At 41.4% G+C, this 19,665-nt stretch overlaps 1 protein-coding gene across 1 annotated transcript in view; it reads right to left on the bottom strand.

The window, feature by feature from the left end:
- LOC110368149 (mucin-19-like) overlaps positions 1 to 19,665 on the bottom strand; it is a 34,642-nt gene that overhangs the window by 1,325 nt on the left and 13,652 nt on the right. Inside the window, exons 15-42 of the mRNA XM_036148848.1 lie at positions 19,470 to 19,619; positions 17,942 to 18,036; positions 17,705 to 17,837; positions 17,271 to 17,514; positions 16,060 to 16,100; positions 15,822 to 15,910; positions 14,242 to 14,396; positions 14,026 to 14,164; positions 13,832 to 13,936; positions 13,429 to 13,623; positions 12,968 to 13,040; positions 12,724 to 12,893; positions 12,456 to 12,612; positions 12,171 to 12,281; positions 11,859 to 12,000; positions 11,724 to 11,752; positions 10,497 to 11,000; positions 10,181 to 10,399; positions 9,838 to 10,079; positions 9,496 to 9,682; positions 7,566 to 7,776; positions 7,300 to 7,469; positions 7,118 to 7,187; positions 3,131 to 3,240; positions 3,003 to 3,034; positions 2,694 to 2,847; positions 1,198 to 1,235; positions 1,002 to 1,109 (exon numbers count right to left, since the gene is read on the bottom strand). Coding sequence (XP_036004741.1) covers positions 1,002 to 1,109; positions 1,198 to 1,235; positions 2,694 to 2,847; positions 3,003 to 3,034; positions 3,131 to 3,240; positions 7,118 to 7,187; positions 7,300 to 7,469; positions 7,566 to 7,776; positions 9,496 to 9,682; positions 9,838 to 10,079; positions 10,181 to 10,399; positions 10,497 to 11,000; positions 11,724 to 11,752; positions 11,859 to 12,000; positions 12,171 to 12,281; positions 12,456 to 12,612; positions 12,724 to 12,893; positions 12,968 to 13,040; positions 13,429 to 13,623; positions 13,832 to 13,936; positions 14,026 to 14,164; positions 14,242 to 14,396; positions 15,822 to 15,910; positions 16,060 to 16,100; positions 17,271 to 17,514; positions 17,705 to 17,837; positions 17,942 to 18,036; positions 19,470 to 19,619 — 4,073 coding nt within the window. The remainder of the gene's footprint in view (positions 1 to 1,001; positions 1,110 to 1,197; positions 1,236 to 2,693; positions 2,848 to 3,002; positions 3,035 to 3,130; positions 3,241 to 7,117; positions 7,188 to 7,299; positions 7,470 to 7,565; positions 7,777 to 9,495; positions 9,683 to 9,837; positions 10,080 to 10,180; positions 10,400 to 10,496; positions 11,001 to 11,723; positions 11,753 to 11,858; positions 12,001 to 12,170; positions 12,282 to 12,455; positions 12,613 to 12,723; positions 12,894 to 12,967; positions 13,041 to 13,428; positions 13,624 to 13,831; positions 13,937 to 14,025; positions 14,165 to 14,241; positions 14,397 to 15,821; positions 15,911 to 16,059; positions 16,101 to 17,270; positions 17,515 to 17,704; positions 17,838 to 17,941; positions 18,037 to 19,469; positions 19,620 to 19,665) is intronic.

Raw genomic sequence — 19,665 nt, forward strand, 5'->3', positions numbered from 1 at the left:
TCTCATGCAGCGCTGTTCAGGGTGAGAATGGCACAACTGCAAATCTACCATGATGATGCCTTACACCTAAACCACCCAGCTGCAGAGAACTGGGCGAGGGAGAGCATTAATCAAAGAAGGAGCCAAGAGGACCACGGTATCTCTGGAGGACAGCGATCAACGTCTTGAACAGGAGACTCTGTTAACCGGACGACAATAAAAGGTGCATTTCCAAATTTGGCCTTAATGGAAAAGCATCAAAACAAGTTTTCTGTAGGCCATGCTGGGACAATAGGAAGGGTGGTCTCATCAGATGAGATCAAAACTCAACTTTTTGACCTGGATGCAAAACGCCATGTGAGGAAGATTGCTACTTCTCTACCTGAACATATCATGGTTAAATGTGTTGGTGGCAGCATCATGCCGTGGGGATGCATTGCACCAGCAGAGACTTGTAAAAATAGCTAAATAGGAGGCAATGCTAGAAGGAAGCCTGTTACAGGCTGCAAAAAGTGTGGAGGCTAATTTTTACAGTAGGACAACATAAAGCTAGAGGGGATGGGACGCTTTAGGCCAGTGCATATTTTGTGTGTTAAAATGGCCCAGTCAAAGTCTAAGCCTAATTAGAGTTGGGAATGAGTGGCAAAATTTACAGGGTAAAAGATAGGAAAGCTCAAATAGAAACCTGCAGCTGTAACAGTCATTTGAGAGGTTACTGACTCAGGAGGTCTGCATATAAACGTTTGGGACACTGTTCTGATTTGTATGCGTAAAGAGAAGTTCACACTATGTGCCACGTTGCTCTGAACTGTCACAATGATGCCAAACAAAAGGCTTTCACGATTGTGGTTGTATCGGACAAAATGTGACAAACTTTAAGGGATGTGAGGACTTCTGCCAGCTACTGCAGAGACTTTTACACACTTTCACTCAACTGTGAGCAGAAATAGGAAGAAATAATTATGGTAAATTAAGTAGATTTTTTTTTTTTTTTTTTTTTAGACAAGACTAAGTTGTGGTACCTCTGGACAAGTTTTGGAGGGACAGTCTCTTGATTCACTCTGAATGCCATTTGAAGTGCAGGTGAAGGACAAGCAGGGGTCAGTCGTGTCGTTCCATCTGTCTCCCAACTACATCCAACATCCAACAGCAGAGATACAAATGACAAACTAGACAACATAAACAATTGGGATGATCTCTTGATGTAAAACTACATACACTGTATGTGGTTCCATTGTAGCTGCAGGTCTTCTCGACTGTGAAATAAAGCAAGAGGGTTTTGATAAAAGCAAGGCAGCATTAAAACAAGCAATGAACCATAGGAGAAGTTGCTTTCAATGCCACTACAAGATTGCAACATTTTTTATTATCAGTTTTACTGTCAAGGCAAACACGTCACTGCTAAATACCCTTTACTGTGTGAGGTAGGAGACTGATAGGCCTGCATTCCCCTCTTGTAGTGGCTCAGGAAAATATAAAACTACAGTGTTACGAAGGCAGCAGGATAATTTTGCAATTTGCTGTATTATAAATAAATACAGGAACAAAACAGTTTTCTAATCTTTATGTCTACACACAAGCTAGCACAAGCACTGCATGACAGCTTGCCTCTACAGAAACTTAGAAAAGTACAAGTTTGAATGTTCCATGAGTCATTTCCTCAAAAACAAGGCAGTTTAATTCTACATTTTAATCCATGTTTACAATGTGATAACAATTTTGGCATAGAGGTTTGCTTCCAATTGATTTCTGGAGAGAGAAAAAAAAAAAAGCAAGCTCGCCCCCTTCAGTCAGCGCTCGCTGAGCAACTCCAGGTTCAGAGTCGAATGTGGCTGTGCACATATAAACTGTAATAAGCCCTTCTGAAACATTACCATACTTTAAAACCACAGAGACACAATGCTGCAAAACGGCTACCAATGAATATGTTAGTTTTTTTTTTGGATGCATAAATTAGTGAGCAATACATTGTGACTGGCTTTGATTGGGAATATTCGTTAGCACCAAAACCCAATAACGCCCCCTAGATGGTGCTTTTAACTTGGGTGTGATGTAATTCTACTTTTCTAAACACCAAAATGCAGCAAAACAGAGAAAAGATGTTACGCCACATCCCTGATTGGTTGGAATGTGGGTGTATTAGGGCTTAACTGGGAAAAATGACAATCTTGTCATGACCAAGAACATGTTGAGTTCAAAGTGAGAACATTTAGACAGAGCTCCAAAGAAATAGGATTATAGAAAATGTACCTTGGATTATGACACTCTGGTTTCTTTGCTCAGGTTTCAAGGCCACCGTTAAACACATTACTTTTAATTTAGGATTTTTAATAACTGGGAGATCCTGGGGAAGTGCCAGATTCTACAAATAGAATAATTTTAAAGACCAAGCCCTGAGGTGAAGCAAATATTTTTAACAATGCTGTGCAGGAACAACACCTTTCAATCAAAATATAAAAAATAAAATTAAGATAAAAAAAAATAAAAAATTACTGGGGCCAAAATGCAAAAGAAGTCTGATTTCATTTTGTGAATTAAAATATTACAAAAATAAAAGGAGTTTGCTAACTTAAGCATTAATGAAACATCTGGCATGAGCTGTAAAAAAGGGAAAGCACCAAATTCCCAGTAAAACTAGGGATCCGGAATATTAAATAAATAAATACATAAACACAAACACATTGTTTAGACTTCAGTTCATTTTCAGCTCTTACCACAAATCGGATCACCACAACAAGTGGTGTTTACCAAGGTGGCATTTGCGGAACAGACAGGCGTTGGTAAGACGGGTTTTGGAGAACACTCCTCAGTTAAAGTCTGACTGTTACATGTACACAGGTGGCAACCAGACTCCCACACCTCTCCAGGCTGGAAAGCAGAGAAATATGTTCTTAACTTAGAAGTTAGTTTCAGAGAATTAGATGTTTAAAAAAAATAAATAAATAAAAAGACCCTTTTAGCTACAAATAAGTACTTGGCTGTGACCAGGCAACTTTTATGATCACTGAAGAAAACATACTTACAAATTTAGGCTCTCCAAGTGGTCCTTTGCAATCTGTTCAAAGAAGAAAGAAGGTAGTCAGTCCAGGTACAAAAAATGAAGTAAAATCTTTTAGAGGTTATTATCACCATTCTAGACCATGGTACTCACAAATGCATTGTTTCACACATATTTCTGAGTGGCTTCCTGCTCTGACAAGTCCTGGGGGGCAGAAACAACCTGAGCTGGTCTCTTCAAGAATGGACCCTAATTTAACGACTCTGAAGAGAAGAATAAGACAGGGATAAATTCTTGACAAACGCTGAAAAAACAAAACAACAACAAATAAACAGCATGAACATTAAGAATTTAACACATCAACATTTTCCTCAGTAAATGTATTCCTGGCCAGGGATTGAGAGGGGCTATTGAGTTCCTCTAAATCAAGATTAAAAACACATTTGTTTAGGATTGCCTTTGACTGTTCTAGTTAAGCTATTTTACCGAAACATTATTAATTCAACTTCGTAGTCCAACTGTTTTTAACGTTGGCTTTTAGTTTCTATTTTTCCATGATCTATTTTGTTTCTACATTTTATTTCTACTGGCTTCTGTTTTTTCCCCCTGTATTTTAATCATGTAAAGCACTTTGCAGTGTCTCCGTACTGAAATGTCCTATACAAATAAATTTGCCTTTCCTTGCCTATTGACATCAAATTCACATCATATATCCACAACAGCCAAAGTTATCCACACAAACAAGGCAATTATAGAAAACTTGTGAATAAATTATGAGTAATAAAGTGGAAATATGAGGAATAACTGTAGCTATTTTCTTGGCTTTATGCCTTATGGTACCTCCTCTTTCTCATTTGCTAAACAATCTGGCAGTATCTAAATAGTACACCCACCTCCTATCAGTACAAAGTAAAAGGAGATTGTCGGCTTTCTCAAGTAATAGCAGCTTCACACAGCAGATAGCTTGCTAGAATTTTGCCCCAATTTTCTCTTTCCGACAATGTTAAGGATGTCCCGATTATCGGGATGGCTCTTAAGATAATCATATGAGATATTGCTGCCGTGTGGTGTGTTAAGAGTGATGCTCGGAAGGACTCAACAGAGCTGCCGTTCTCATCACTAGTGTAATGTTCCCTGAGGAATTATGTAAATGAGCACACCGCCGGTTGAATGTGACATGTAGCCAATCAGAAGGTGACAAAAACCTGCCAAAAAAAAAAAAAAAAAAAAAAAAAGCCCACAACTCACTTCCATATCATAATGTAGCAAACGTAGAGCCCCCGTTTGTGCCGTCTCCAACCCCTTAATCTTTGTAATGTCTTTTTCTCTGCTTACAATTAGTCCACAAACTGTCGCCATTGTCTTTCCTTGTCGGCCATGTTTATTTACTCTTAACTCACGTTTCAGCTTAAGAGATTTTGCGAGATTTCCAGTCTGACATCCAAATGTTCTTGAGTGAAACCTGTTCCCGTGTGGTGCGTTGTGCTTGTCATTTAAACGGACGGACACCACACACTGTACGAACAAACATTTAATAGCTATGAGCTCCTTACTGTCACATACGGTGCCTCTCAGGTATTAAAAATCAGCCAACAACATTAAAATCTTGCTGTGGGAACCAGGCATTAAAGCCTTTCTCAAGACCTACTCACTGCGACAGACTCCACTGCTGAAGAAAAGGTACATTGAAGTTTGTTTGATCCTATGAAATACTGGAAGACGATAATCTGATCAGACGTAGAGCAGAATTAATTTCTTTAAATGTTGTCCAACATCGTGCTTAGAGTAGAAATGATGCTCCACATCAATCCTAAAACCACCTGAATAATAGTGACGTTTGGTGTAGGGATGTTTTGTCATAAAGTACACAGCCAAGGGAGCCAAGTCATATGTCATAAAGTAGAGAAATACATCCTTTTAACACTAGGACTCCCAGAATTCCGATACTCCTAGAACTCCCACTGGCAGTCAATTTGACGGGTGACATTCTGACCAATGGAATGCGGCATTGGTGATGACGTCATCAACTGTAATAGTTCTAGTGGGCTTTATAAGCCTATTGTGGATATGTAGAACTAAAAATGAGGTCCAAAATATATTTTTACCACGTCCAACAATTGTTCCTAAAATTATTTATAATATACGATTGTAAATGGTGCTGAAAATAACACTGTAAATAAAAAAGGTTTGCAAGAAAAATTTATAATTAAAATGTTTAATTATTTACATAAATTCGGAAAATGCAATGTGGCAATAATAGATTAGACTATAAATAAAACGAAATAAAATTACACACTATGGTACCAAAAAAGTTACAAGAAATGATATCACTATTTACAATTGAAAATAATAAATGGTTCTAAACTGTAATGAACACATTAAAAATCTAAATATTTAATAAAACTACAAGTGGAACTACACAAAACGATATATTTACAAGATTAGAAAACCGATCAAACACATTTTTTGCATGTCACAACGATATCCCTCGTGCATTTCCCGCACACCACCTTTTTGCACTTGTGACAGGCATCATGTGAGCGGTTTTTTGTACAGTGTTGTAGCACGTAACACCGTTTTCTTTACCTAAATAAAGGCGGCTCCTCCTCTGAGGAGGGTTTGACGCACACCAGCGGGTCTTTGGTAACCTGACAACAGCCAGCTGCATGTATCGCTCCGCCTAGCTCCACTCACATACATCTGGGACATCTCCATAGGCATTGCCTTTACTGAAGGCTGGGCCTTATCAAAACTCCTTGCATATGATTGGATAAGCCACTTGTCTGTCATCTTTATCAACGTGCTATTTCAACCACTCACACCGAAGCTAACCCGTGACGCTGATGAGACCGACGCGGAAAAAAAAAAAACTTTTATTTTTTTTTTATGTGTTTGCGGCTGTAGTGCAGGGTTTCCCGCAGCGCTATCTTGGCGAGGCGGCCGCGGAAAACGTGTCGTCCACCCCCCCGCTCCGCGGAAAACGTGTCGTCCACCCCCCCCCCCCCCCCCGCTCCGCGAGCCGAGGCGCTAAGAAGAGGGGGGAAGACAGCCGGCAAAGCACCGCGGGTCGGAGTCGATCCCGGGCTGACCGCCCGAGCCGTTCTCTGATGTTCTTTTAATGAAACTATATCAGGTAGATTGGACAACACGGAAGAAATAGCAGCATCAATGCTAACGCTTGCTTCCTCGATGCGAGCCGCCATTGTTGTTGGAATCTCACGGTGGCTTCTCCACTACGTCACATCCATGAAACACCCGCCCTGCGTCCTGATTGGCCAGACCAAAAATTTGGTTGGGGAAATCATTTTCAATGAGCAGTGTCCCAGATGTATGTGAGTGGAGCTAGGCGGAGCGATACATGCAGCTGGCTGTTGTCAGGTTAGGTCTTTGGTGCGCTAGCTAGAATGCTGGTTGCTAGGCAACATCCCGTTGTGTTTCAACCGCGGGAATAAAATAGAATGTAACTAACGGAGCCGTCAAAATGACGGGTGTGGGAGACAAAGGTAAAAGTAACGATATTTTTTATTTGGTTTTTTATTTTAATTAAAAAACAATATGGAAATAAAGGACATACAGATACAGGAAAAGTCAGCTAGCATGGATAATGTAAGACTCATGTAAAAAAAGTTATTAGACTTCAAAATCTGAAAACAGTCAAAATGACTGCCTTGGGAGTTCTAGTGTTAAAGTGTATAAAGTGGCTAAAACTGTGCCTCCTATAAGTGTAACTCACCCCAATATCAACTTTTTTTGCAGATAAACTGTATAAACTGAGCTTAAGTTTGCCATTTCTGTTACTGTGCATTTTTTATACTACTATGTGAACTGGAATGAAATTTTGAAATGAAAAGTATCGTCTCTACACATGTAACCGGCCCTTTTAAAGACTTCATGACGCCAAAGTGGCCCCATATAGAAATTAATTTGACACCCTTGCAATAGAGACTACTTATGGGCAACTTTGTTTTATTTCTGTCTACCTGTATTACAGGTGTTGTCAGTCACATTTGGTGGAAGTTTGTGTTATGTATTTAGCTGATTGAAAAGGTATTTACTGAGAAAAATGTTGCATTCAATACTTATTTCTCCTGCTGTGTTTTCTAGGATGTGAAATATACACTTGAAGGAAAACTGTCAAACCCTCCAAAGCAGTAGTCATCTTTTTTATCTCGACATTCTTCATAAACCAATCCTTCGGGACACCTCACATCTGAAACCCAGGATTAAAAGCAACTTATTAACACACAAAGTCTAAAATATCCATGTGTTTTGCCAGCTTTACTAAGCATGGGACAGAAAGGTAAATTAAGAAAAAGGCTCACCGCAACTTCCATTAGTCAGTTGTCTCCAGTCGACACAGACACCAGCATGTTTACATTCCTTAGCCCCTTGTTCCAAGGAAGAGCAAGAAGCATTTTGGGTTGTACATGAATCAAACTCACAGTTCTTTTTGATACTCATATCCCCATATTTTCTGCAGTCATCAAACACTCTGCAGAGACAGACATTTTGGGAAAGTTAGCTTGTAGTTACAGTAAACACATCGTCGCTGGGGACATTTTACAGTGTTAATGTGTGTGGAGCATACGGGTGTTCAAACAGTTGACATAGTGGGTTTGGAGAACAGGTAGGTGGGGGCCCAGTGGGTTCCTGATAAATGCAGGGTAGGTCTACTGGTGCAGAAAAACACTGTGGCTTCATAGGGTCATGGTACACCCAGTCATAGGCCGTCCTATGACAGCAGGTGTCGTTCTCGACCTGTCCTCCTCTACGGATGCATGAAGCACCACCACACACACCTGCAGACAGGATGGAAGTGGAGCTCAGAGAAATGTTTCCAGGGTACATCAGCTTAGATTTTAACAATACTGATCTAAAAACATAATAAGAATGCATGTAATATTTAAAAACAAAATTACTATGTATTCAGATAGGTGAACAAGTATTTGCCCCCACAGATTTCTGCTGCTTTTTTCTTGTCACAGTTAAATATTTGTTTTTTTATTTGGTCAGCAGTGGTTTATGCCTTAGAACCGAACCATCCACCCATCCTCTTCCGCTTATCTGGGGTCGGGTCGTGGGTGTAGCAGCTTCAGTAGGGAGGCCCAGACGTCCCCTCCCCAGCCACTTGTGCCAGCTCCTCCGGAGGAATCCCAAGGCATTCCCAGGCCAGCCGAGAGACATAGTCCCTCCAGCGTGTCCTGGGTCTCCCTCTGGGTCTCCTCCCGGTGGGACGTACCTGGAACACCTCACCAGGGAGGCGTCCAGGAGGCATCCTAACTAGATGCCCGAGCCACCTCAGCTGGCTCCTCTCGATGTGGAGGAGCAGCGGCTCTACTCTGAGTCCTCCCCGGATGACTGAGCTCCTCACCCTATCTCTAAGGGAGAGCCCAGACACACTATGGAGAAAACTAATTTCAGTCCACTTGTATCCGGGATCTCCTTTTGGTCATGACCCAAAGCTCATGACCATAGATGAGGGTAGGAACGTAGATCAACCGGTAAATCAAGAGCTTCAACCAGGGAGGCCATTTTCCCCCCAGTCTCTTTCTTGGTATTAAGTCTTGAACACTGACCTTATCCGAGACAAGTGAAGTGTGCATTACTTTAAATGTTTGCTTTATTTTGGTACCTCCTGGATGAATTCTCTGCATGCTCTTGGAGTAAAGTTAGAGGGCTGCTCACTCCTGGGAAGGTTCTATGTTTTCTCTAACCCTTCGTGACTCTTCATGTATGCTTGGATTTATTTAGAATGGAATGTGATGCTTTCTGATATATCTTAACCTACTTCATGCTGCCAGACAGGTACTGTCAAAAATATATTGATTCTACAGGCCAGGGTATGAGGCATACTTTCTCACATAGGGTATTTCCTCTTAATGAAATAACCTATATAAAACTGCATCTTCATATATCCTCTGGTTATCGTTGTCTAATTTTAAAATGTGTTCATCATGGGAACAATTTCAGTGTGACAACAAGCCAAAAACAAAATAAATCTACAAGATGCTTTTTTGTGGGAGGGTTAGGGAATTATGAGGTCAGTAGCTTACATTCACCCATCATAGGCACGTGTTTCATAATATCTTGGGTATTTAATTATATATTTCCGAAGCTCCTTTCCTCCACGCAATAGAGTTTTTACTGTTGAACCCAAGAAAGGTCAAGGAACAGGAGCTGGAAGAAGAAGCTTGGAGCTATTAAAGGGTATTCAAATGGAGCCTAAAGATTGAGGTATTTGACCACAAAAAAGCATGTTCAAAGCAGTAAATGTAAGGTATTTAAACCTAAGAACATTTCTTTTATCAAGCAGAGACGTGGTGGCATCATGCTGGGGATTGGTTGGAGTGGAAAGTGAGTATTGTGGTTAGATACCGAGAAGGGATGCTGCAGACAAGTATGGTATGAAAATTAAACGTGCAGTGGAGACATGATGCATTTGTTTGGTGTAGACTGCTGAGAAGACAGTTTACATTAATTTAAAAATTGTAAATCACCACTTCCTGTTCAAAACATACCACATTGTCCCTGGGTGTTGTTGACAAAGTGCTCCATGGCAAGATTGACGACCAGGGTGAAAGACGGCGAGAGAGAGACAAAAGAGCGGATCTCAGGAAGATGGATCAACACTTCGTAGTCCGTGGTTTCAAACCTTATCCCGTCCTCCTCATAGGGTGGCTGTATAGTCTCATTGTTCAGAGTGGCCTGAGGTAGATACATCAGTGTCAATCCGTCTGACTTGATACCAGTTTGTTAGTGAGTTATAAGAACTCCCAGACTCAAAATGATTAAATAGCCATCTGCATATATTTTTGTTGTCCGCAAAACACAGAAAAGAGAACCGAAGTGGAAACAAATACCTTAACAGAAGCACCCTGATAGTTGATACTGAGTTTAGCAGTGTTGTTCTGATATTTTACGATAACGTCCTTAACACAGGAGCCTGGGAGCCCTGGTACGCAGAAGAAGTTGTCCACCGCAATGGTCAGGTGGTGCAGCTTTGACTGTTCTTCCACCAGAATGTAGGTGCAGTCTTCCAGGAAATCAAAGGTTACACCATTAAAAGAGATGTAGTGAGGGTCTCCATAGAGCTCACAGCGACCTGGGAATTTTCAAGAGGACTTATTTTAGTATCTACATGCAGACATAATAAATCATTTGGAACCAAATAATATTGAAGCCATAAAAGAAAAATACACTCACAGTCACACCTCCAGGTTTCACAGCATCCATCCATGATCTTTATCAACCGATTTCTGGGACATTTGGGAATCACAGGCTCTGGGCAAACCACCGGGGTCAACTGTATATTCCCATTTACACAGCTCTTAACAAAACAGTCCTCTGTCCAAGTGTCACCACAGGCCCATCTTTTGTTGAGTTTCAGGTCTCTGCAGAAACACTCTGGTACTGTTGACGCTTCTGTGCAGGACAGTGAGCAGAAAGAATACAAGATCATGAATAAGAACAGCTGCTTGGGTCACAATAGTAAATGTGGCGACCAAGACAAATAACTCACGACTTCCTGTGGAGTATTGGGTGGTTGACAAAGTTGGTCCAGTTATAGTCTCAGGAGTTGTGACTGATGTCAGTACCCTCGTGACCAGGGTTGTGCTTGACAAAGTCGTAGTTGGAGGTGTAGAAACCGTAGTTTCCAGTGTTGTGCTTGAAGAAGTCGTAGTTGGAGGTGTAGAAACCGTAGTTTCCAGTGTTGTGCTTGAAGAAGTCGTAGTTGGAGGTGTAGAAACCCTAGTTTCCAGTGTTGTGCTTGAAGGAGTCGTAGTTGGAGGTGTAGAAACCCTAGTTTCCAGTGTTGTGCTTGAAGGAGTCGTCGTTGGAGGTGTAGAACCCGTAGTTTCCAGTGTTGTGCTTGAAGAAGTCGTAGTTGGAGGTGTAGAACCCGTAGTTTCCAGTGTTGTGCTTGAATAAGTCGTAGTTGGTGCAGGAGTAGTTGTGGTCAGTATTGTACTTATAGAAGTTGTTTCAGTGGGACTTGTGGCAGTTGTAGGTGTTGTTGAGGGAGCTGTTGATGTGGACGTAGTAATTATATTGAAGGTTTTGCAACAAAAAAAAATAATATTTTGGTTTAATGTAAAATATACAGTGCCTTGACTTGGATTATATACTAATACATGTTTTACATTTCAATAGGATTTTATGTGAAGGACCAACACAAAGTGGTGCCTGTGGACCCCAGATTCCCAATTGGATTTAGGTCCAGACTTTGACTGGACCAATCACATGATCTAACATGTAATCTGAATGATCTAACACATAATCTGAAAAATGTCATTGCAGTTCTGGCTGTATATTTAAGGTCATTTTCCTACTGAAAAATGAACCTCTGCTCTAGCCTCAAGCCTTTTGAAAAAGAGCTTCTTCTACTACGACTGGAACGGTTGTCATCTTGCTAACTTTGACTAGCAACCTATCCAGGGTGTACCCCACCTCTCGCCCAAACACTGCTGGAGATAGGCACCAGAACCCACTGCGACCCAGCACGAACAAGCGGGTATAGACAATAGATGGATGGAAACTCTGAAAATCCATGTATCCTTTTCCTTTAACCTCCTAATTGTGCAAAACCGGTATTTCACATAAAATTCCATAAACGTACTTTGAAAGTGGTGGTAAAACATCCCATAATGTGACATTTTTAGGGAGTATGAATATGTTAAAGTCACTTTTATGTTATATAAAACAATGCAAAGCAAGAAATAAATCATGAACATTTGTCGATACTCACGGCAAATGAATGTTCCATTTTCACAAGTACTGGGTGAGAGTAAAAATAATGAGTAATTATTGAAAAGTGATTTATCAGCTTTTGATGCAGCTTTATGTTCAGCATATATTTGCATGCATAAAGGTTTAAACTCACCACAAAACAAAGTCTATAACTATTCCTTCTCCAGGTGGGACAATGGTTTCATTGAAATAGCAGGAACAATTCGTCAGTTGAGTGCATCTGCCAGTATGCTCATCAAAGTATGGCATCTCTTTAGGACATCTTGGGTAGCAGCCTTTTACAGGGGAAAAACAACAACAACAACAAAAAAACAACTTTTGAAATCATGGCAAAAGCCTTCAGAGCACATTGAAATAATGACAATTTTAAAGTGTCTGTGTGCACCAACTCTCCAAAGAAGTAGAAAAATGACCATCGTAAAATACATATAAGATTGCTTGTCACCTTCCAATTTGTGATGGAAATTGTTGTCTTTGCCACAGGTCAGCATCGTTCCACAGGCTTCATAATGCCACCTACACTGGTCTCTCTCATTGTAGTAGTCACAGTAGACAGCTAATGAAGAAATGATTGTATGCAACAGTACATATTGGATCATTAAAACATTCATTTTAAGTATAATATAAGGCATTGATAAAATGTTAGGTCATTATATGCTTAAATAACAGAGCATTAAAATTACTAGTTCCTTTAAATAATGATGTTTGTATAGACAGAATTATAACTTACGACACAAATCAGGTGTCCTCCAGTCTATGCAAATATTTTGATCACTGCAGGCATCTGCATAGGCAGCCACTGCCGTGCAGTAACCCAGGAACTTTCCTTCAAACTCACAGGAGCAAGACTCCTGCACACAGGCGTGATAGTAGGGCTCTGGATCCACCTGAGGGTCAATGAACATCCAGAAAAATTTTAAGGCTTTTGGCCAATTTCTTCCTCTGTAGCTAGTCAGTGTTAATACTATTAGCTATTAGCCAAATAGCGCTTGGCAAACCTTTAAGTGACAATCCTTGAATGCGTCTCCCTTAAGGATCAAACAGCGTCGCTGAGCCCAGGCAGAACAGTACGAGTTACGTTCACAAGGAAAAATCTCAGTGGTCACATCAGTGCAAGGAGGAGTGGCAGTCTTCCAGCTGTTGCCAAAAGCTAGTGGACTGCTCACCACTACAAAGAAGGTTAGGATTTTTATTTCAACAGTAGTAAATAAAGAGTTTAAGGTAAAATAGATAAGGATTTACCGGCTGAGCCACTTATCTGTAGGTCATTCATCTCACTGGAGTCAAAATTGCCACAGAGGCCGCAAACTTTGTTCTAGAGGAGAGATTTTTTAATCATTAGGAACGGAACAGCAAACAAAGGCAAATACATTTGTCAAAAATAGCTGTACATTAGTAACCGTGCCTACAAGCTGAATTCCTGCAGTATTTGTGCATTCAAAAACACAAGAATCCATCTTGTCACATTCCTGTGTCAACCTTTTGGCCACGAACCAAAAACAGGTTGGGTTTTTTTTTTTTTAATGGTCAGAAGTTCTTGGAAATAAGTTTGCAAACATTGATTGTGTTCTTGCAGAATTTGACATTACTAATTATAGCCAACAAGAACATCTTTAAAAAATATATATATATTATATTTTTTTACTTGGGTAAAAAGAAGTGAACACAAATGAGTCACCTTAACAATAATCCCAATCACTCACCCTCCAGTCTGGATGGAGTTCTATGGTGATCCTTGTGTGCTTGTCCCAAATCAGAGTTAGACCTTTGCTGGGCACTAAGACTATTATATAGAGCCCCACAGAGTGTGTGGTGTAAAGGGATTCTTGCTCCAGAGTCCAACCATCTTGGAGTTGTCTGGTCACCTTCATGTCACTCAGTGTCAGAGTGACTTTGTCCTGAAAGGGAAAAGTATAAATGATGTGCATTAAACCAACCTGCTGACCATGCATTTCAATATTCCTCAGCAGACCATTAGTAAAGTGACTGGAGAGGAAATAAGTTGATGTACATTGATAAGACATTAAAAACGAAGGGTTAAATCATCAGGTAAAAACACAGAATGTGATATAGGTCCTTGGTTTAATTCCAGAGAGAAGAACCCACCTTCAGATCCAGAACGACGGTACGAGAACAGGTGAGGGCTTCATCACAGCAGGGCACACTCTCCACTCTGACGGAGAAGGAACCGTTTCTGTATCCGCAGTAATCCTTAAGCAAGGTCATAGAGATACTAGATGTTAAGCAACAATTAAAGAAAGTCATCTTGAAACGCTCCACTGTGCATTCGGGGGCCTCACCTCTACAAGCGTGTACTGACAGTGTCCATCAAAGCGATACCATTTAGAGTCAAAAGTCTGATAATGTCCATTTCCATAAACTTGGCACTTCCCTGTGCATGTCTCATCTGTGCAGCTCCACTGGCCCTGGATACAGGTGCTAAAAGACAGAAGGATGTCAGTATGATTAACCCTGTGTTTTTAAGGACACAAGTGGAGCAGCAGCGGGTGTGTTACCATGTTTTACAGTTGGTTTTGACTTGCTCTCCTGCACTGAACACTTGGCCACTGTACATACAGGTGCAACTATTTCTGGAAACGCATCTCCCATGGTGATCCTCGTACTGATTGGGAGGGCAGTAACAGCCACTCACACAGGTCACATTGGCATCCTGAGCAAGGTATATCAGGAAAGAAAGTGTCAAATTTTGCTACAAAAAGAAAAAGATGCCATTGTGCAGTCTGGAGAAGTTTATACTTTCCAGGGTTAAAACAAAAAGCTTTTTTCGGTGATTAACCTAAACAAGCAGTATGTGCAAAACTACACTCACCGGTCACTTTATTAGGTACACCTGTCCAACTGCTCGTTAACAAGCAGCCAATCACATGGCGGCAACTCAGTGCATTTAGGCATGTAGACATGGTCAAGAGAATCTCCTGCAGTTCAAATGGAGCATCAGTATGGGGAAGAAAGGTGATTTGAGTGACTTTGAACGTGGCATGATTGTTGGTGCCAGAAGGGCTGGTCTGAGTATTTCAGAAACTGCTAATCTACTGGGATTTTCACGCACAACCATCTCTAGGGTTTACAGAGAATGGTCCGAAAAAGAAAAAAACATCCAGTGAGCGGCAGTTCTGTGGGCGGAAATGCCTTGTTGATGCCAGAGGTCAGAGGAGAATGGCCAGACTGGTTCGAGCTGATAGAAGGGCAACAGTGACTCAAATGACCACCCGTTACAACCAAGGTGGGCAGAAGAGCATCTCTGAACGCACAGTACGTCGAACTTTGAGGCAGATGGGCTACAGCAGCAGAAGACCACATCGGGTGCCACTCCTTTCAGCTAAGAACAGGAAACTGAGGCTACAATTTGCACAAGCTCCTCGAAATTGGACAAGATTGGAAAAACGTTGCCTGGTCTGATGAGTCTCGATTTCTGCTGCGACAGTCGGATGGTAGGGTCAGAATTTGGCGTCTACAACATGAAAGCATGGATCCATCCTGCCTTGTATCAACGGTTCAGGCTGGTGGTGGTGGTGTCATGGTGTGGGGAATATTTTCTTGGCACTCTTTGGGCCCCTTGGTACCAATTAAGCATCGTTGCAACGCCACAGCCTACCTGAGTATTGTTGCTGACCATGTCCATCCCTTTATGACCACAATGTACCCAACTTCTGATGGCTACTTTCAGCAGGATAATGTGCCATGTCATAAAGCTGGAATCATCTCAGACTGGTTTCTTGAACATGACAATGATCAGTCACCAGAACTCAATCCAATAGAGCATCTTTGGGATGTGGTGGAACGGGAGATTCGCATCATGGATGTGCAGCCGACAAATCTGCGGCAACTGTGTGATGCCATCATGTCAATATGGACCAAACTCCCTGAGGAATGCTTCCAGCACCTTGTTGAATCCATGCCACGAAGAATTGAGGCAGTTCTGAAGGCAAAAAGGGGGTCCAACCCATTACTAGCATGGGGTACCTAATAAAGTGGCCGGTGAGTGTATATATATTCTTTTAAATACTGATACAAATAGAAAAAAAGGAAGGTGTTTGAAGATTACCTATATAACTCGTTAGGGGGGGAAGCTTACCAAGGGTTTATTGAGGCCGTCACAGGTTTTCTGAGCCGTGTTCTCTGGAAACTCTGAGCAGTGAACACAAACCTTCCCGTCTTCGCAACCTGACCCAACATACCAGAACATACCGAGAGGTGCGTCAGTGCAATGCACCTTCAAGCGGGGGAACGTTTATACTACTTTTTTTTCTACATTTTCTTTAAAAAACATCTTTTCATTTTACTGGAAATGACGTATGATAGAAATTATTTACCACAGTCCTTGGAGCAGTGGAGCTTTCCATCCTCACAAAGGCTGTAAGAGAAATCATATTTGAATAGATATACAAGATTACATTTCATGTTACCATATAGACTGGACAGAGTCAGCCCCAAAGAAACTTGTCTGTATAAACATATTTCAAATACTAACTTAGGTTCAAAAGCCAGACTATATCTTAACCATACCCGTTTGGCACCTTGCCTCTATCCTCATCTCATTTATAACCAGATTTTCTCCACAGCTGTCCACCTACCTTATCCCACTCATCTGCTTTTTTGGATACCCCAGGTTTTTCCGCAATTCATTTTTTTACATCCTTCTTCATCCCTCTCTTTTTCTAAAGCTTTCATTATGACCACTTTTCATATCCCGCATCTCCCTCATTCCTTTTTACAATCCCCTTTCATCCCACCCAACCCCCTCTTCCTTCCTTTGAATTATGCTTACTCTTAGGGGAAGGGCTCTAGAGAGCTTCCAAACAAATGACCAAATCAAATCTGTACACCCTAGCTTGATAGTGTCAAAGTTACATTCAAATTCAGGTTTAGTGCCACTGAAGGCCACTGGCAACACTGCACTGTAGCAAAATTAAACAGTCTTCCTCCATGTTTTGGAATCTGATAGTTGACCATTTCGGACCAGCAGATTGAGAAGTTACAGAGTTACTTGTAAAGGCAAAGTCACATTCCCTCCTCTAGATTAAATCCTACATCAATATCTAGGATGTATCATGTATGTACATGAAAAATATGTCTGATCAGGTAAGTGTCATATCTGGGTTTTTTTAGTGACTGCAGTCACAACAAAATAAAGGTATAAGTGCTTTTAAAGCACCACCGTATACATTTAGACCCAAGTATTAGCTTAATTTGACTGCCGTCACCTAGAATGTGAAAGCGCTGCTCTAGGTCACATGACCCAGTCACCGTTGGATCCGACCCTCTCCAGTTACCATGGTGAGTTTTTTTTTCAAGGGCACCCTACACAGAGCATCAATACCTGCTAAAGTACGTAAAGAGCAAGGGCTGAAATGGCATTAGCCTAAATCCTCTTCTTCCAAACTCATGTGAATCTCCCTGATGCAGTCTGACCATCTGATCCATCTGCTCCCCCATCCCTTTGTACTTTCTGACTAAACCAGTGGAAACGCATCGTTTTGATGGTAAAAATGCATGAAAGTTCTCAGCGTTTTCATGAACTCACCACTGTTGCCCATCAATAATGATGGGTCCTGGTGGTGTCATACCCCCACTGTGGTGACACATGCATTGCCCCTTTGGGGTGCAGTTGTCTTCCTGGTTCAGATAGGTTCCCTCTGGGCAGCCACAGCCCTCAGTTGGAGAGTTTTCCAGCTCACAGCGAGGGTCGCGGCCCGACAGGGAGCGGCACGTGTTGTTACAGGCCCGAACATTGTAGGAGAACTCCATGTTCTTCGGACATTTCAGAGCTTTAACACAGAATTGCTGCTGGTGTTAAAGAGAAAACCTGGATTCTGCTTATAATTGGCATGAGATGCAAAAACCGTTGCTAGTCTGGAATGTAGACATATAAATATGTGAGTGTGAAAAAATAAAGACATAGGGTTTTATAAAATGTTTTTTGTAATGTTCAACATGTTTCTTGAAGCCGTTACTCACTGCAGTTGGCAGCTCTTCTCCAGTCCCCAAGCTCAACACCCAGAAAGGCACAGGCATTTGCATAACTTCCCAATGAAGCACACAAACACTGCAGCAGATTGTTGCCACAGTTACATGTTCTCTGGATGCAAGCCTAGAATCAGTTATAGATCATTGTTAATTCATCACGTTTTAGTTATTGTATTAACTCACTGAAAGTGAGTTTGAGAGCCTGTCGTTCAATAAAAACATTCTTACTGTGTGGTACAGATCAGTTGGGATGTACGCATGGCACTTGGCAAAAATCCCATCGGGGTCATTCAACACAGAGCACTTCTCATCTGCAAATATTTCTGCAAGTGTACACAACGAAACAATACAAAGAAATGTGTTGGCAAAATCATCCTCTTTGAGGGACAAGATGGAATGAATCATCTGAGGCAAATACTGTATGTTTGACTTTCCTGACACCTGTCCACCTTATTAGTGGAGGAGTTATGGAAGTTGCGGTAAAGGGGGCTGTTTAGGTGGCTGATCGTAGCTGGCAATGTCTGTTTTTGACGTTACAGGTTTGTAGTTAAAGTTTATTTTATTTTGCACACACGGACAGACATGTCCTTGCAGAGCGCTGGTAATTGTTGTGGACTAAGCTTAACGACAACTTTGCCTGCAAGATGGATTCTCGCGGTATTTGTGCATTCGGAAAACATACGTGAATCCATCCTATGCCGCTCCCGCTTCAACCATTTGTGACCGAACCAAAAAACAGTTTGAGCCAATCGCGTTGCAGTATTATGCTTTGAGGCGGGACGTACAGCTGTGATGAGAAGCAATAGCTGCTGAGGCCACAGCTGAACCAAAACAAACACAGCAGCGCGGGAGGACGCACGCATAGCTGCTGCTATGCTGTCACATCTGTTTCAGAATCCAAGATTTCTTCTTTGAGAGAAGAACACCAAGAAATGCCTTGACCAGCATAACTTCTTGTTTCTTATAATGTCCGCTGCTAACATTTTTATTTGATTCCATGATTGGCTAAAACCAACCTTTTGGTAGACGGGCACTAGGTGTCGCTTCGGGAGTTCTGCTGCATATCCCTCCTTTCCCCAAAATGATTTGATGGGAGCAGACCCAGATTGATAATTTGCAAAACGCAGAGTGCTACACAGTATTAATCTGGCTGGCCAGATTAGCTCAACAGGGCTTAATTAAGTTAAACATGAACCCAAAGTAAAACGGGAATTATCTCTGCACTCTGTGGTTCTGTTTCCATCTGTTATAAAGTTAGGAGATTCCTCTGCAAATTTAGCTGAATAATCTTAACTGGAATCGACCACTGCAAATCTGTGGTTGCAAATTTCACACCGTCATTAAAAAGCCCATGAAAAAAAGTCTGTAGTTACTGAGCTACAATAAAACTTCAGCAGCTTCTGAGCAGGTCAGATTGAAATTTAGGTTTCAGAAATAGCTGATGACTTTAACTCGTCAGCTCATGACGTCCTAGTCTTTCCACACATTATGATGTTCTCAACCTACAATGGAAAATATCTTGATAGTACATCATTAATCTAAAGGCTTAGATTGCACCTGATTCTCTTAAACAAAAACACAATAAGTGTTGTTGCTGATGTAATCAGACCTCATTTGTTCAGGTCAACCTCACAAGTGTCTGTCGATGAAGGGACTCAAATTATAATCTTATCACACTGATTGGGTCTGAGAGAATCTGTTTCTTTGTGTGTGTGTAAATCCAATCGATGTTCAAGTGTCTGTATGCAATGGTTACCATTGTCAGTGTTTATGCAGGGGTTAGGGATATCCTCTGGACAATCCCCCAAACTCCAGGACAGAGCAAAAAGCTTCGCGGAACTCTCGATGATCCCACTGCTGGTGGTGAAATCGTCTGTGGTATCATCGTTTCTGTTGCCGCACAGACCTGAAAGAAAGCCTGACTTTAACTGCGAGACCACCTGGATGATCGT

This window comes from Fundulus heteroclitus, chromosome 17, assembly GCF_011125445.2.
Source record: "Fundulus heteroclitus isolate FHET01 chromosome 17, MU-UCD_Fhet_4.1, whole genome shotgun sequence".
Lineage (NCBI taxonomy): Eukaryota > Metazoa > Chordata > Actinopteri > Cyprinodontiformes > Fundulidae > Fundulus > Fundulus heteroclitus.